Here is an 18397-nt window from a genome sequence, read left to right as displayed (position 1 = left end):
AACAGCTCATAAAAACAGAGATTTTATATAATATAATATAATTAATATAATATAATATATATATATAATATAATATAATTAATAGCCTATATTTAATAACTTTCAATTTCATGAACCATGCAGTATTCCATTTCCCAGAATGCTCTATCCATCCATCTGCTCTCCAAAGCACTTATCCTTTGTAGGGTGTGTGATGCTGAGCTCAGACTCTTGGCCCACAGTCCAGGGACACCAGCATCACAGGGCTCAGAATGCTCTAATTTACCTTCAAGTCTTTAAAATGTCTACAATATGGAAAGCTTATCTCTTTGAATTTAAATTCAGCAAATGTATCTTCCTGTCATTTCAGTTTAAATTCCAGATTATGTATTAATCTGAATTCTTAAATTTTGCCCTGAATTTTCCAGAGCCTAACCCAAACCTACTGTACTAATATATATATATATATATATATATATATATATATATATATATATATATATAAAATCTAAAAACCTATATATTCTAAAGGCTGAAAGACTGGTATAAAAATATGAACATGAACAAAACTTCAGGATGAATTTAGACAGACGGACATAACTGTATAATAACCATTGTATATTTTGGAAAAACTGCATGTTTTTGCAACAAATTATATTTTTAAAATGTTTTGTCTACTATAATTTACTAAATCATTTAACTGTGTGTGAGAGATAATAGAGGTAATTGGGCAAAAATAAATCATCTGATTATTATGTTAATGACATTGCAAGTTCACAAAACGCCTTTCAGAAACCATGTTAAATGTCAATGTTATTGTAGCTTATCCAAAAAACACAAACTCCCACTAGAGAATGTACCAACTCCAAGTAATACAAGCTGGTTGCCAAGTAATACATACTGTTGCTAAGTAATAGAGTTCCACACACTGGTTTTGATGAGCTTCTAAAGCCCACAGCATCCTCATTAGCGGTGGCTGGAGAAATAATGAACCCCACAAGGGACACTAGTAAAGGAAAATTACCTTTCAGATTTACAAAGCTTCAGGGTTTACCTCCAGAAACAAATCATCATCTGAATGAAGCCGGCACACTACAAAGGCACACACAGACACTGCAAAGCCAAACAACCCATCAGAAAAAACCAAATGACCTTCCCAATCGCAGCCGACAGATGGGTGAAGCAGATCCTCAAATGCTTGCCATTTGACATTGGAGCACATATTAAACAGATAAGAAACATATCTATGGTTGGTGTTTGTTGTTGGTTTTGTTTATTGAAATTTAACGGCATGTCACCAAGCAGTTGGTCAGTTGTTGTTCATATGATATATACACACACAACCTTGCACCTGTACTGCACACAAATACTGACAGGGTTCTCCCACCTTTTGACCAATAAGCTTCTGAGACATTTCTATTAATTCGTAACAACAAGGGGGGAAAACCTTCAAGATTAGACTCACAAGCAAAAACTAGAAAAATGTATGACAATGGAATTTCCATGAATTACGATTTTATTCAATTCCATGATTTTATTCACCTCCATAAATGGAAATCACTTAAAAAAACAAACATAAAAGTCATGTACTTCCACAAAGTCATCTACTAATCAGATTGGAACATGCTTAAGTCTTTGTCAATTGCCTTTTTCCTTTTTTCCACAGTGAAAAAAAAAAAAAAAAAAAAAACGAAAAAAGAAAAGCTGAACAATCAATAATAAAATTAAATATAAATTGTAAAGTGTAAAACAGATCACAAAGCCAGGAAAAAACAAATACAGCACAAAATATAACATTCATGGCATAAAACAGAAGATTGCACATTTTCACCAAATATAGCAGCACCTGACTGATATGTACTGAACAAACTTCTAATAAATTCTAAATCCTATAAAACATTGTGCAATTAAAGTAGTTTAATGTACAGCCTCTGTAAACCTTCTCATCTGTACAATCTTTTACAGCTAAAACATCCTGCAGTTTTAAGAAAGGCCAAACATATCACAGCTTGATAAGATTGTACCATAAGAATTACAAAAGAAGCTTCAGAAATGTCCTTCTCTACACCACAGAACGATGCTCCCCGCACACATAAACAGCACTGGGGCGGATACGTCTCCTAGTGTGGCCAGGCAGCTGCGGCAGGAACTTGAAGTACTTGGGCATCAGGTCAAGGCAGGCATCACGGAACTTCTTGATACGCCAGTAGTAGATCAGAGGATTCAGAGCTGATTTGAGGTAGCAAATCCACAGCAGCCACGTGCTGATCTCAAAAAAGTTCTGCCTGTAGTAGAACGCACGACTGAAGGTGGACAGCAGGCTGTAGGTGGCAAACGGAGCCCAGCATGCGGTGAAGACTGAGAACAGAATGAGGATCGTGGTGAAGGCACGTGTTTTGAAGCTCATGTCAACGTTCATCTGAAAGGGCCTCTGCAGACTCATCAGACCCAGCTTGCTGGCCTGGCTGAGGCACACCGAATCAGGGTGGGAGTGGATGCGCAGCGCGTTGTGCCGGAGTGTACTCAAGATGCCCATGAACGTGTACAGCATCACCAGGAATGGTACAAAGAAGAACACCAGCATAATCAGCATCACGTAGGCATGGTAACCACGCTCGACCGTGTACCCGAAAACACACTGTGGTGCTCTGGGGGGAATGTACAGGGCAGGATGGCCAATGGAAAGAGGGAAAGAAAAGCAGAAAGACAGAGACCACGAGACTGCGATTAACACTTTGGCCCTGCGTGGGCTAAGCTTGTCCTGCTTTTGCACGATGATTAGGAAACGGTCCACGCTGATGATCAGCAAAATAGCTACTCCCTCCATCACGAACATCCAGAAGAACATGGCTGACACGCGGCAAAACACCTCTCCAAAGATCCAGTGCGTGGTCACCATGGTGACTAGGGCAAAAGGCATGTTGAGGACCGCTAACATCATATCGGCAAAGGCAAGACTGGCCAGTAAGATGTTAATAGCGGAGCGCATAGCAGGCTCTCTGGTAAACCATGATGCAGACCACCATATTTCCAAGGAAGGCCAGCAGCAGCACGCAGATGATGACCAACCCGAAGAACACCTGAAGGGGCAGGTTCAGACCCTGAACAGGGTCCTCCCAAACAGATGAAGGTGTTATGTATTCCGATAGAGTCCGGAACTCCAGCGAGCTGTTGACTTTTGCGGAGGAACTTCATGGCTCTTGTACCCGCTGGCTGGGTCAGCGCCCTAGGTGGGGGGTGCAGGGTGGCGCTAGGCTGCCCTGAAGCCACAGGCAGACTAGTGGAGGAATAAAGCATTCTTCTTTTTGCAGTTACATGGTAAAGAGAGCAAGCTCATCCTATTGGACAGGTCGCTAGCACACATCTCAGCATGGAGGCAGACCCTGTGGAAGTAGAGGAAAAGGAATTAGGAAATCATTCACAATGTCACAAACAGAATCTTGTCAATCTAACATATAACACAGAGTAATAGTAAAGTGATGCTGCTAGCTGACCACAGATTTAGAGTAGAATTATTGAAAAATAGTTCTATATCGTCACACCATAGGCCAAATTGGGCTTGAACAGTTAAATACACATACTTGTGTCAAGATGCCCATCTTTGCAAGTATCCACATAAACACAGTCATTTATGTCTTAAGTAATGTAAACAGTTGAGAAAGAAAACACGTTCATTAGTATATATTAGATGTGGGGGGTATTCCAGAAAGCAAGGTTAACTTAACGTCACATATACCCTGAACTCTCGGTTGATTAACCTTAACCTTGCTTACTCGAGGTATGCTGGTTCCAAAAACGCATCCGAAAGTAAGTTCGACCAACCCAGAGTATGTTCCCGGTTAACACACAAGACATTCTCAACAGAGAGACGAATCGATGATTCACCATGGAAACAGACGCTAAGAAAAAGTGCGCAATTCTACTTCCTTCTTCTTTTGTTTAATGCTGATTTACATAACCTACTTAGTGCACATCACCACTTATTTGGTGGTTGTGCAATCATTTTTTCAATCTTTTAATTTAATAAGTAATCTTTATTCATTGAGAATAAGAATTATATTGTTTGTTTTCATGCTAATTATTTAATAAGATATCACATATGTATTTTATTATAGAAATTATAGCATAGAAAATGTCTTATAAAAAGAGGGAAAAAAGCAGATCCATGTGTGAGGTGATAATAAAATAAATACATATACTACATTTGAATAAACATTTAAACATTACCGTTTTATAATAGTGTTTTATATATATATATATATATATAAACTGTAACTATATAACAAATTTAACACGTATATAAAACGCATCTGAATACCTTTTAAGCAAACTAACCCTGGAACATAACCTGCTCCGGAGTAGGTTATGTTCAGAGAGTAAGTTGCTATGGCTACTTACATACCCTGAAAGTTACCTCCGTTTTTGGAACTGAGTTCCAAAAGTTGAGGTTATCCGCTTACTTACTCTTAGGGTGTTTTCACACTTGGGTCCTCTTTAAAAGAACTAAACTCAGGTCCACCATTTGGTCCACCTTAAAGTGGGTCCAAGTCAAAAAGCCCCCATTATTTCACATAACCTGCTTTCTGGAATACCCCCCAGTGCATTCAGTCTTAAAGTGACAGCTGCCTAATATACCTGCTGCCATCTGTGCCATTAATGTTAATCAAACAACAAAAGACAAAGAGGAAATCACTCTCTGCTCGTGACTGAATCAATTTTTTGTAACTTTAATAATACATTTATATTTCTAGTGCTTGAAGTTTTTCAGATAGGTCCATTTTCTCTTTTTTCTATTGTAGGTTTGTCCTATTGCTTCTAATTAGTCTCCTTGTTAATATAAGCTAGACTTTTTTGTTTTGTTTTTTACAGAGCCTAGTATTAGTTTGAGAAATTGAAATTGGTAATGAGAACACTAGGAAATTTCAATGATATCAAAAATGCTGATATAATAAACCTTATTTAAAGCAAAAATAATGATATCATGATATATATATCATTATCGTGAAATAAAATTACTCATATTGTGATATAAAATTTTGGTCATATCGCCCACCACTAATTCTATTTCTCCCGAGTCCCCATATATGCCCAAAAGATTTTTTCCATTTGGCCCACTTGTTAATGGAGTCAAAAAGCCCCGGCTTAAAGTGTACATTTTTAACTAGAGGACAAAGAGAGCATTTTATCTTGCAACCTGGCAAAAGATTCCTCTTACAAAGGCTCGGCTTAAAATATTTTTCAAGGTACCACTCTACCCAAATGCATCTAGAAAAAACAATGAGAGAATAAGGCAATGGTCTTTTGACACTTTTATGCTAAAGATACTCACCCACCCACATGCAAGCAACCATGCATACTCACAAACACATAATTATCTTCAGACACACACTGGCATATCAGGTAAAATCAGATCATTATTTCACCACAATTTTGCAATCGGCTTGTATGGGCTCAAGATTTTTAACCTTGATCTACATTCACAGGTCTTGGCTGATTATTTTCTACCGAAGTAACGAGAAAGAACATGTTTTTGTGACTAATACAGAAAAATCCATAAAATAACATGATATCAGTCTCAAATAAAAGGTTTCTGCATTTGAGGGTCTGAGTAAATGGGCTTGTTTAAAAGCTCTAAGAAGTCAAACTGAAGTGGAAAGCATCTTACAGACTACAGACAATCAGTGGTACAGTATAAGCTGAAACCATAGTGACAGCAGAGGCAAACACGTGAGCGAATGACAGTCATGTATACTGAATAGTTGTGGATCCTAGCAACAGGAATAAAATGATTAAGTGTCTCTTCATCTATGCTTGGAAAATGTATCCATCCATTGTGAAGCACAATCACTTCAAGAGGCCTCAACAGTAGTCCAAGACTGATGCTTGGAACCTAGAACATTCCTCCATTTCTAAAATCAGCAGTTTTGAGACCAAAAAGGCATAGGCCAGACCATAAAAAGATACAAAATAAAAAAAGCTCATTGAATTCCTCATACTTTTTGGACTAAAGACTTCAAGACCAAAGACCAAAGACTCATCTCAGACGAATAGGTCATAGATCATGGGGAAAACAATTGTAAAGATATGATTCTTACACTTGGACTCCTTGCAAATGGATTTTTTTTAAAATGTATATATTTTTTTGCACTGATGTACTTATCCAGAGAAAATCTGACCTTGCAGATTCATTTCAGTTTACAAATATCCCTCAAAACAGAACAGATCTTAAAGATTCACCTTGAAAGTGGATCAACAGACGTAAAATGGAGGAAAGAGAACATCACAATCATATGTATGATATTATATACTGGTCTCTAAACACAATCATGAAATAAGTTGGTGTTTTACCTTGATTCTCCTCTGTGGCTTATTTGAAATAAATGATGCAGCATCATTCACATCATTGTACGCTGAGACTCAGATTCACATCCATCTCTCGCCAGATGTTTGAAGCTCCGACAACCCAACATTTCCACCTAAAATATACTTACAGCCGTTAAGCGATCTGTTTCTTCGAGAATTATTATAAAACCACACTGACAAGGTTTCGGTTTAAAAAGACTGAACGTTTAAAAAAAACATTAAAAACATTTGAATTCTGTCCGTTTCAGGGTGATGAATCAATCAGAAAACCCCGGTGTAAACAGATGTCTACTCTTAATAATCTAAAAAGTCCTGAGAAAAAATGCCTTAAAGCATCGCTGTTTTTCCGACTGCAAACGCTCATTTTAAACGGAGAGATATGCATGATACATTTTGTACCCGCGTCTCATTTCTCATATGCACCCCAAACACACCGTGACGCTCGTGCTGTCCGCATTCACCGAACACTTAGAAGTAAACCAACGAAATTTCAGTGCCGGATTTGATTTACACGCCATTCACCAATGGAAATGCAGGAGTCGCCTGCTGGGGTTTTCACTGTGGCCAATGACATCGTAGTAGTCGGACTCTGGTGGAGCTGCTGGGTTTGGTTGCGGGTATCCAATGGGATGGGAATGAATCATGTTCCGCTGTAGTACTGTGGTCAGCCGTGGTTTTTAAATATGAAACACAATGAAATAAACATCAGAAACAGAACAGTAGTTTGTCTTAAGTTCTGATTCAGTGATAAGCGAAACGAAGCTGCCTGAAACTTTTTACTCGACATGCGCACTCGGAGGACATCTGCTGGTCTGACGCGTGTAATGCTATATTCGAAAACCAACCTACTGTATATCGTTATCGCTGTCTTAGTACATTAAGCTACGTTAAGCGTTTTGAATGTCCGGGTTTTACAGATGATCGAGAGTGAAGACCATAAAACTCCACATCAGTTGCGCTAATCGACAGAGCTAATGATATTCTCAACCCTATATGAGAAAAGAACACGTACAATTATTACCCCATCTCACCTGCAAAACTACATGATACCCCTGATAATGTAAATACATTAATTATATAATAATGTAAGCCACATGAAAAAAAAAAAAAAAAATCAAAACTGCTTATAATACAATTATGAGAAGTGCAAAAAAGTAATACTATAAAATATTCATGTGCAGTATGGCAGAGAGTAACTTTATAGAACCTTGTTAAATTCAGTTCACTGGATCAAAACGACCAATGCAGGGGCAGCTGATTTATTGTCTAATAATAAATATAACATCTGACAGATGTATTGCTTGAAGCTGGTGTTCACACAAACATAATATAGCAATTCTGTACCAATCTTTTCATATTTATTGAGAAATATATGTACTGATGTGATGCTGTTATTATCTTTGACATAAGATTTCCTTTTTTAGTCCAGAAATGTTTACATTAATTTATCTTAATTATCTTATTACTAAAATAAACAATGGGATATGCCATGTATAAAGGGTTAGTTTAGGCAAAAATGAAAATTCTGTCATTAATTACTCACCCTCGTATCGTTCTGAACCCGTATGACTTTCGTTCATCTTTGGAACACAAATGAAGATATTTTGGATGAAATCTGAGAGCTGAGATCATGATATATATCATCATATCTTTCTGTACCTCCATGGACAGCTATGTGACTACCACTTTGACGCTTCAAAAAGTTCATAAAGAGATCATAAATCTAATCCATATGAATTGAGAGGTGTAGTCCAGATTTTCTAAAGAAACATGATCACTATATATGATGAACAGATTGAATTTAGGCTTTTATTCACATATAAACAATCATCAACTCACACATCAGTTGTGGTAAACGGAAGCTCAAGCATGTTTGCTTGATGTGTGCTAGAACCAATGAGATTCATTCATGTGCGTTACGCAGAACGTTTGAGCTTCCACAAGAGTTTTGCTCTTGCATGTGAAGCAGGTTTGGGTGAGCTTTTGTTTATGTTCACTGATGTTTATGCGAATAAAAGCCTAAATTAAATCTGTTTATCATATAAAGCAATCAAGCGTCTTTATGAACTTTTTGAAGCATCAAAGTGATAGTCGCATAGCTGTCTATGGAGGGACAGAAAGCTCTTAGATTTCATCAAAAATATCTTCATTTGTGTTCCAAGATGAACGAAAGTCTTACGGGTTTGGAACGATATGAGGGTAAGTAATTAAGGGCAGAATTTTCATTTTTGGGTGAATTAACCCTTTAAATAAGACATTAATAAATAGACCTTCAAAAACAAATAATATACACTACAATCAAAACAGTTGAGGCAATTATTCATTGTGCATGTTTCAGCGACGGCTCAAGTCTGTATAGAACAGTGTTCACATGTGTTAAGAATCCTTAATCTGCTTAGTCTCCTCTGATTTTGGTGGAATGATTTTGACGTCAAAGGGAAAGAAGAAATCTGTCAGCGCTTTGGCATCTTTTGGGTCCAGAGAAAACTCTTGTGCCAGCTTCTCTGGAGTCCATATTTTAGGCATGCGTTTGTGATTGTTCAGTCCAGTTAAAGCTTCCACAAGCGACAGTTTGCCTTTGGGAACATCAGGTAACATCACAGAAACCATAGGGGTCGCCCGGTAGACTGAACTTTAGCAGCCTGCGCTGGTTCTTCTGCTTGACCTTCTTCACCACAGCGACTGTTTCCTCCTACAGGAGCACAGAGCACAGAGTCAGTCACACCAGTAGAGGGCAGTGCACACCACCTCTCTCCAAAACTCTGCAATCCAAAGACCAGAACTCAGAAAATGATTCACAGAAAGCATTACTGAACCTAGTTTCTAAATCGTCTGAAAGATATGGTACACATTTTAGCACTTCCAGTTCTATCATCCTGAAGTCAATGGCTGCGTCTGAAATTGCACAATCTCTTGAGCGGGTACTTATTTTGAATAATTACTTCTCAACCACTAAAAAGTATGTTCTATGTAGTATGAAGCCTACTCTTTTATGAGTAATGTGAATTCTGACATTCTTGTCAGTTGCTAACAAGTAAAAATGAGACTACAAAGATTGTCGGGGACATTAAACATCATCAGCTGAACAGGTAAACTCTCTCTACACACTAGTTCACTTTCACAGCCTCGTTGTGTTTATAATCAAGCTCTTGCAAACTATTATAACTTGAACCTTTCAGGGAAAATGTTTTTTAAATAAAACTGAAAGAGTAGTCGGAAGCTTAGTGATGGTGACCTTTAAGTCGAGCGACTGTAGTGTAGTTCGTTTATAGCCTAAGGTACGCTTTTTATTTCTGGCAAATTTAGGCTTCAAAATTCATAAGAGTGTTCATTTGTGAAAATTATCAAGATGGACAAAATATTTAAGAATCATAAACTTTTGTTGGTGGCAGAGCTTATTATCTGCAGTATTCCAAAATCCTATTGGGCAGAAGACTGACAAAGCTTTGAGATCATATCAATGGAACTTTTAATTATTTCTTTGAATGGTTAGTTAGTGCAAACCACACTTATTTACCAGGGTGAAAATATCTCATAGATACTGATCAACATTCTATTAAGACTGATATATATTTTATATAAAGACTTTGTAACCAGTATTATTAATTACACTTATAATGCTTTTATATTTGCTAAGTGACAATTAGTTACATGTTAGATATGTTTTATGATATGTTTTATGACATTAGGACTGAAATTAACACCCACCAAGCACCAAATAGATACTTATCTATTCAGCTTGTGAATTTCTCAGTAAAAAGCATTAGAAAAAAATGGCAGAGGCCACAGAGCAAACTGAAGTGGGAAGAGTGCATGAACTAGTTGTCCAAAGCATGAGAGCACTTTAGATGAAACGATTCAAAGAGGCTCATAAGCATGTGGGCGGTGGCTGCGAAATATTGCTGGCCTCTTCCAAGTTACTAAACCCATGCATTATCAGTTGATGCTGAAATTTAATAAATTTTACTACATTTTATATAACTTTATGAATCTGAATTAATATGATACCACAGTAACACAACTGATGACTTTTCAAACCTGAGGAACTGGATCTTTAGACTCCACATAAACCTCCTTGAGCATCGACAGCAGTGGGTCATTCCTCTGGTGAATCTCTTCTGCAATGCTGGTTGCTGGCACAGAAACACATATGTCAGATCATGCAAAAAACTGTGTAACTTGCATTGCCAAAAGTATGTGGATGGATACCCTCTTTCAACAGGCTTTTGGCACAGCTACTCAATGGACAAATATGGATCTACAAGCAACCCAGTCAAAGCACCCAATCAAATTGCAAAATGGGGGAAAAAAACATTGAAAACAAGGTAAAAACCAATGTCCTACATGGCCATCCATGACGCGATCAAAGAACTAAAGTAGACAAACAATTATGAAAAGACAAGAATGCAAATTAAATTACATAATGAGCTTAGTTTACTTTTAAAAGAAACCACTTATCATGTTTGCAGTGGTGTTGGTTATGTAGTTTTAATGTAACCTTTTCACTTAGATAAAATTATGAAAGCATTAGGTTTATAGTTAAATATGTTAAAAGGTGCCCTAGAATGTTCTTTCACAAGATGTAATATAAGTCTAAGGTGTCCCTTGAATGTGTCTGTGAAGTTTCAGCTCAAAATACCCCATAGATATTTTTTATGAATTTTTTTAACTGCCTATTTTGAGGCATCATTAACTATGCACCGATTCAGGCTGCGGCCCCTTTAAATCTCGCGCTGCAAGCGTTTAAAAATTAAAATAGCGACGGCTCTTTGTCTCCGTGAATACAGTAATAAACGATGGTAATTTTTACCACATTTAACAGTACATTAGCAACATGCTAACGAAACATTTAGAAAGAAAATTTACAAATATCACTAAAAATATCATGTTCAATTATCAATTATTATTGCTCCATCTGCCATTTTTCTCTGTTGTCCTTGCTTGCTTACCTAGTCTGATGATTCAGCTGTGCTGCTCCAGACGTTAATACTGGCTTGTTTAATGCCTTGAACATGGGCTGGCATATGCAAATATTGGGGTCATACATATTTATGATCCCGACGGTTACGTAACAGTCGGTGTTATGTTGAGATTCGCCTTTTTTCCTAAGGTCTTTTAAACAAATGAGATTTACATAAGAAGGAGGAAGCAATGGAGTTTGAAACTCAATGTATGTCTTTTCCATGTACTGAACTCTTGTTATTCAACTATGCCAAGGTAAATTCAATTTTTGATTCTAGGGCACCTTTAAAGTGCAATCGAATGGCCATTCATGATCACCCCGTTGTTTCAATATACAATATTACAATTAAAAATAAAATGAAGAGTTTTTTTGTTGTTGTTGTTGTTTTAAATAAACAGATTGACAAAATATGATTACAGGCTTACCATAGTAAAATGGGGTACTAAGGCATGTATTTGTATGTACTTCAGTCTTTTTATTGCAATGTGACGCATATTTTTGAATTTTACATTAAACAACTGAAAAGAACAACAAAGAGTGTTCTAATTGCTCCATATTCCAGCATCTAGTGGAAAGAGGATATGACAGCGTCCTATCCATCTATTACAGCTGATGGATTGTCATTTCATGACAAGCATTAATATTTGTTGAATATTTGTTGTCAATGGGAAAAAAAAAAAATCAAACCCCTAAACAAAAGTGGGTGTCCACATAACGTTACTTTGGTGCAGTAAATAGAGTAAAAGACATTGGACATTGTCCTTAACCCCTAAAACAGTTCATGAGCACAGGTTATGACTGTAATCTAGCATACTCTAACACAATATCTCACCCTCAGTTCCTTCTTGTGGAAACTTGCTTGATGTTGGATGTCGTGGTGCTGCTCGAGGTTTTGCTTTGCTTATTTCTCGGAGAGCGCGATTCTCCAGATTAAAGTTTCTAATCAAGCGTGTTACTCTGGAGCCCATGTTTGAAATCTCTACGCAGAGGACATTCCTCTTCTTCGTTTAACTCTACTATTAGGCACAGGCCGCTCATTACTGCCCTCGACTGGATGATTCTGCAGTTGATTTACCAAATGTTTTTGTTTCTTACAGTTCTGAATTGCTAAAACACTAATCCCCATTCTCTCAACCAAATTCTCAATAGCCTAAACCAATTTGTCGAATAAATCACTCTTTCTGTAAAACCTTAAACAAGTTCAGGCTGTTAGACACAATTTGCAAATCTCATGCACTCTTTTTGCAAAACTGTGAACACATTCTCACTCACTAAAACACATTTCTCACTGTGATGCACTTGTGTTGCAGAGGAAAAGTATGTGTAAGAGGTGGTGGACAAGGAGGAAGAGGATGAGGACGAGAAAGAGCAAGGTGTGGACAGTGTTGTCAAGGCTGTATCCGGCACACCAGAGGGTTTTTCCTTTTGCTTAGTAAGAGACGATATTGCCTGTGAGGCCAGACCCAGCCCAAAGACATGATGCTGAGGCAGAATGAATTTCTAACTGACTTCGATTTTGCAGTTGAACAACATGTAGCTACTGTAACATGCTTTTCATATAGAGTTTTTATTTATTTATTTATTTTACTTTTTGGCTTTTGCAGAATATTCACTTTACTACTGTAAATTGCGATTACTATACTTTTTTTTTTTTTACGTAATTTGATGTAGTGTTTATAATATTGACTGGCTGTGTGTATAATCTGAAAGCATTATTTGATTTTGAGCAGAGATAAAATTGTTTTGAGGCAATTGTTTGATTTTGCCAGAAGAGTCAGAGGTTCTGAGAGGTTTTGAGAAAGTAGGTGATGATTTTGAGAAATGTGTTTTAGCAGTTCAGAAAAACTGTAATAACAAAACACTTCTGATCATCATTAATTAATGGCCAACATCACTTGAGAATGTTCTGTTTTGATTTCCTTTAACACAATAAATGTGTTAAAGCAGCAACATTATCAAGGGTCAAATGCCCATCTATACAGGAAACACTGTAGTTGGGTAGTTGTAGTTTAAATTTTATCTTGGTTTTAATGATTTTAATCATGTCTCTCTGGAAAAGTCACTTCCATATTATTAACAATATAATTATTATTATCAATATGTTATCTGCTTAACTAGGCAGGATAAGATATTGGATTTATGTTTTGGGTCAGTGAAGGATGCTTTTACCTACCTCCATTGGGCTCTGCAGATCATAACTGTGTTCTTGTTGCCCATATACAAAACTGTCTTAAAGAGAGAGAAAGTACAAGCACATAAAGGTCTGGTCTGAGGAAGCTATGCTTTGTCTAAAAGAATGTTATGATTGTACGGATTGGAATATGTTCAGGGAATCCTGTGATAATGGATGCACTCGCTGATGTAACTTGTTTTTATGTTGCTTTTTTGTGGGGAAATGATTATTCCCTGCAAGCGAATTAGAATTTACCCAAACAACAAACCCTGGGTGACTAAATCAGTTAAGTCCAGCATACAGAATAAGAGACTTGTGTTTAAACAAAGAGAATCAACTTATGATGCATAAGCATATAGCTACTAGAGAGTTGAAGGCAGAAATTTTAAAGGCAAAAAATAATTTTAAAACAAGATTAGAGAGTAGGATTGGCTGCAAATAAGCTTGGTTTAGCCTGGTCTAGTATGAAAAGCATAATAAGTCTTGGTAATTTAAGAACAGCAGCCAGGTCAAAAGAAGGAAAAAGGAAAGGAAGGAAATCTTCCTATTGGTAAGAGTCAAGGGCCTGACATTCATGTATTGTGCAAAAGAAAATACAGAGTCCAGTATTTCATTATATTTTTAATGTCTTTAAAGGTACAGCGTGTTCCAAATGTTTGGAAGGATGCATTGATAGTTCCTGTCCCGAAATCTAACTGCCCTAAACTTTAATGATTTTAGAGCAGTGACATCTATTTTAATGAAAATCTTTGAAAGATTGGTAAGATCAGAAATATTGCGGAAAACTGAGTGTGCATTAGATCAAACGGTTTGCTTACAGGCCACATAGAGGAGTAGAAGATGCCACAGTTACCTTGATCCATTTACTTGTTAAACATTTGGAGGGAAAAGGGTCTCATTTCAGACTTTTATTTGTTGATTTTTCTTCTGCTTTTAAAGGTGCCCTAGAATTAAAAATTGAATTTACCTTGGCATAGTTAAAAAACAAGAGTTCAGTACATGGAAATGACATACAGTGAGTCTCAAACTCCATTGTTTCCTCCTTCTTATGTAAATCTCATTTGTTTAAAAGACCTCCGAAGAACAGGCGAATCTCAACATAACACCGACTGTGACGCAACAGTCGGGATCATTAATATGTACGCCCCCAGTATTTGCATATGCCAGCTCATGTTCAAGGCATTAGACAAGGGCAGGACGTCTGGATCTGTGCACAGCTGAATCATCAGACTAGGTAAGCAAGCAAGGACAATAGTGAAAAATGGCAGATGGAGCAATAATAACTGACATGATACATGATAACATGATATTTTTAGTGATATTTGTAAATTGTCTTTCTAAATGTTTCGTTAGCATGTTGCTAATGTACTGTTAAATGTGGTTAAAGTTACCATCGTTTCTTACTGTATTCACGGAGACAAGAGCCATCGTTACTTTCATTTTTTAAACACTTGCAGTCTGTATAATTCATAAACACAACTTCATTCTTTATAAATCTCTCCAACAGTGTGTAATGTTAGCTTTAGCCACGGAGCACTATCAAACTCATTCAGAATCAAATGTAAACATCCAAATAAATACTATACTTACATGATTAGACATGCTGCATGACAAACACTTTGTAAAGATCCATTTTGAGGGTTATATTAGCTCTGTGAACTTTGTTTATGCTGTTTAAGGCAAGCGCAAGCTCCGGGGGCGGGGAGCACGAGAATTTAAAGGGGCCGCAGCCTGAATCGGCGCATATTTAATGATGCCCCAAAACAGGCAGTTAAAAAAAATGAATTAAAAAAATCTATGGGGTATTTTGAGCTGAAACTGCACAGACACATTCAGGGGACACCTTAGACTAATATTACATCTTTTGAAAACACATTCTACGGCACCTTTAATACAATTCAACCATGTTTTAGTAAGCAGGTTTTTAGAACAGTTTAAACTGAGCAATAATCTTGTAGTCTGGATTTTAGATTTTTTTAATTAACAGGACATATGGAGTGAAGGTAAATGAAACTTTGTCTGCACATGTAGGTTTGATTTTGTTTTACCATGACTTCATTGAATCAATTATGACTTTTTCACTAATGTTTGGTTTGTGAATCTATCCCTGAAGAATAGGAACTCTATAAATCAAATTGTTATATGGTCTAGTAGGCTGATTGGGGAGACGCATCTTAATCTAGCTTCGCTGTATTCTAGACAGAGTGGATGTGTATTTCCCCTTGTATAGTGAGTTCCAGCATCTTCCATCTAAATGACGGTTTATAGTAGCACAATGCAGAACAAAACGGTAAAGAACAGCTTTGTGCCAGCAGCCATTCCTCATTACTCTGTTTACTGGAATGTCTGTGTTGTGTGTAGACGGCATGAACTTGTCCACTGCAACCTAATTTACCCAAGGGTACAAATAAATTAATAAAGTAACCTGAACACTAAACACCACAATGGTGACTTCAAAACTCTCATTAATAACAGGTGTCATCATTAATAGTCACACTGAGCACTGTTCATTAAACACAGGGGATTTCGCTGTGTATTGTCCAACCATAAGCCATTTTAAGCCAAAAAGTTAGTGATCCTTGATGTTTAAATGATGTTCGAAGAATGTTGTTCAAATAATGTTTTCTGCCAACATTATGAGAACATTAATCAAATCCTAATGACAGTTTGTGGTGATTTCATGAACATTGTTTGGAAAGTGTTTAATTCTAAGGAACAATAGCTATGGGAGAGGCTACAAAACTTTTCCACATTCCAAGGATGTTCTTTTAAAACATCACACACAACCTTATTCAATCAAAGTTAGTTCTCATTCTAAATGTTAAAAGGATGTTCCAAGAATGTTGTTCTCAGAATGTTTTCTCCCAACATTATGAGTACATTTAAAAAAACCTTCTATAAACAATGTATAAATAATGTTTTTTTGCTAATCTTTTGAAAACATTATAAAGACAAAATAAAATAAAACAAACATTCTAATAATGTTACTGGAAGAACATTTGTTTATAACTTTTAGAGAACCTGCCAGAACGGTAGCCAAAGTTATGAGAATGCTTTCTGTTAGTTGGGGTGGTTGTGTCTATGTGCAGGTCCACCATATGGTCTGGATACAGACCGGATACGGTGGACTAACCTTGGAATAAACAGAGAGACTAATTTCAGCGTAGATGCAGTTCTTCTTATGATGTAACAAGTACATCGGTAACACTCTTTTAATGGATGTGAATTATAGAAATGTGATAGTGTTATGTATATTCCAGGTTAAAGAGGTGTTTTTTAGTCTTGATATAAACTGACAGAGTGTGTCTGCTTCCCAAACAAGGCTACGAAGACTGTTCCAGAGTTTGGGTGCTAAATGGGATCTACTGCCAGCAGTTGGCCAGCAAAAGTTGATTTTGATATTCTAGTTATTTTGATATTCTATTATTTGGCAAGTATTTTAAGATCGCAATAAATGTGAAGGACTATAATGCATTAAGAGCTTGTGTGTAAAGTACTGAGGAGCTAAACCATTTAGTGCTCTGTAAGTAAATAGCAAGATTTTAAAATGTTTGCTTTGTTTAATAGGAAGCCAATGTAGTGCTAATATGGCTAATATGGTTATAGTTCCTGGTTCTATTAAGAACTATAGCTGCTGCATTTTGGACCAGCTGGAGTTTGTTTATTAAGCTTGCAGGGCAACCACCCAGTAAAGCATTACAATAATAGAGCATTACAATAATGTTGCCTTGATGGCATGGATGCATGAACTAACATTTCTGGATTTGTTATTGAGTGCATATGTCATAATTTAGATTTATTTTTGAGACGTAAAAATGCATTTTTACAGATGCTAGAAATGTGGTTTTCAAAAATAAGATTGCTATCAAATAACACCCTGGTTCCTAAGTGACGATGAAGATGTAACAGAGCAGCTATCAAATGTTAGAGTTTTCTATTTTATTACGTGTGAAGTTTTGAGTGGATGCACACCACTCTTTTATACCCGTATGATGGGGGAGTGGCATGCAAATTCCACTTGCCATTTTTCATAGGCCTTTTCCAAAATATCAGAGGTGTTTGGGGCTCCCAAGTGTGACCCCCCCGTGTAGGTTTTGAGACAATGTCGAAAGTGACTATGTGCTGCTTACATGTGAAACCACCTTAGTTTTTAAAGGATTTACTTGGGAATAAGAAAGAGGAGCAAAGCTTGTAAAGTGTAAAATACTGTACTTTTTATTTCAAAATGGGAAATGAGATAACAAAATGCTATGTTAAAAAAATGGGAATGGCAAAGATAATTTTGAGGTGATTTCTAACACTTACAATACTGCTAAACCAAATGCAGTGTTGGTGAGGGGTTTTAAAGATGTTCTGATGAGCACTGTACAAACCAAAATGAAAAAAAAAAAAAAAAAATGGTACTTTGGAATGTTCCACTGATCCAAATCAGTTCCACATAGATTTATGTTAGGTTAAATAAAATACATTAAAACAAATTCTGAAGTATCCTCGATGGAGAACATAATAAATGGCACGGAACCAGTTGTTGTGGTAACCACTGAAGGCAAATAGAACCTGATTTAATTTGAATGAGGCTGTGTCCGAAACTGAAGACAGCTGCTGTGCTTACTCGCTGACCAGTCAGTCAATGACCCAACATTTCTGTGTGGCGGCTTCCAAGGCACCATAATGTCATGTCTAATTATTAAGAACAAATTCAAGAGCATTTTGGACATGACCAAGCAAATATTTAATGATATCAATGCCCATTTCGGACAGTATCCTCAAAGGGATAACTTTGTAACTAATTACAAGTTACAATTAAGCAGTTCATAGTTGTGCCTAGGCTTGTTGCGGTAGTCAGTTTTACCAGAGTTACACAGTCTTTGGCCAAACACAGATTACATTACTTGGGCACCACGGCACCACCCCCACTA

The 18397-nt window shown here is 36.7% G+C and overlaps 2 protein-coding genes across 2 annotated transcripts; both read right to left on the bottom strand.

Annotated features, from left to right (window-relative positions):
- Positions 1-1487: 1487 nt before the first annotated feature.
- On the bottom strand, positions 1488-7100 carry gpr63 (G protein-coupled receptor 63). Its single transcript, XM_048206168.1, is given in 4 exon segments — positions 1488-2971; positions 2973-3171; positions 3173-3362; positions 6328-7100. Coding segments are annotated over 3 exon segments (1233 nt in total). The 5' UTR covers positions 3277-3362; positions 6328-7100; the 3' UTR covers positions 1488-2041.
- Positions 7101-8649: 1549 nt separating this feature from the next.
- On the bottom strand, positions 8650-12329 carry ndufaf4 (NADH:ubiquinone oxidoreductase complex assembly factor 4). Its single transcript, XM_048206167.1, is given in 4 exon segments — positions 8650-8931; positions 8933-9034; positions 10381-10475; positions 12138-12329. Coding segments are annotated over 4 exon segments (546 nt in total). The 5' UTR covers positions 12274-12329; the 3' UTR covers positions 8650-8718.
- Between the last annotated feature and the right edge of the window lie 6068 nt (positions 12330-18397).

Source organism: Megalobrama amblycephala, linkage group LG11, assembly GCF_018812025.1.
Source record: "Megalobrama amblycephala isolate DHTTF-2021 linkage group LG11, ASM1881202v1, whole genome shotgun sequence".
NCBI classification, from domain to species: domain Eukaryota; kingdom Metazoa; phylum Chordata; class Actinopteri; order Cypriniformes; family Xenocyprididae; genus Megalobrama; species Megalobrama amblycephala.
The sequence above is the reverse complement of the archived record's forward strand: the minus strand, read 5'-3'. Positions and strand labels throughout refer to the sequence as shown.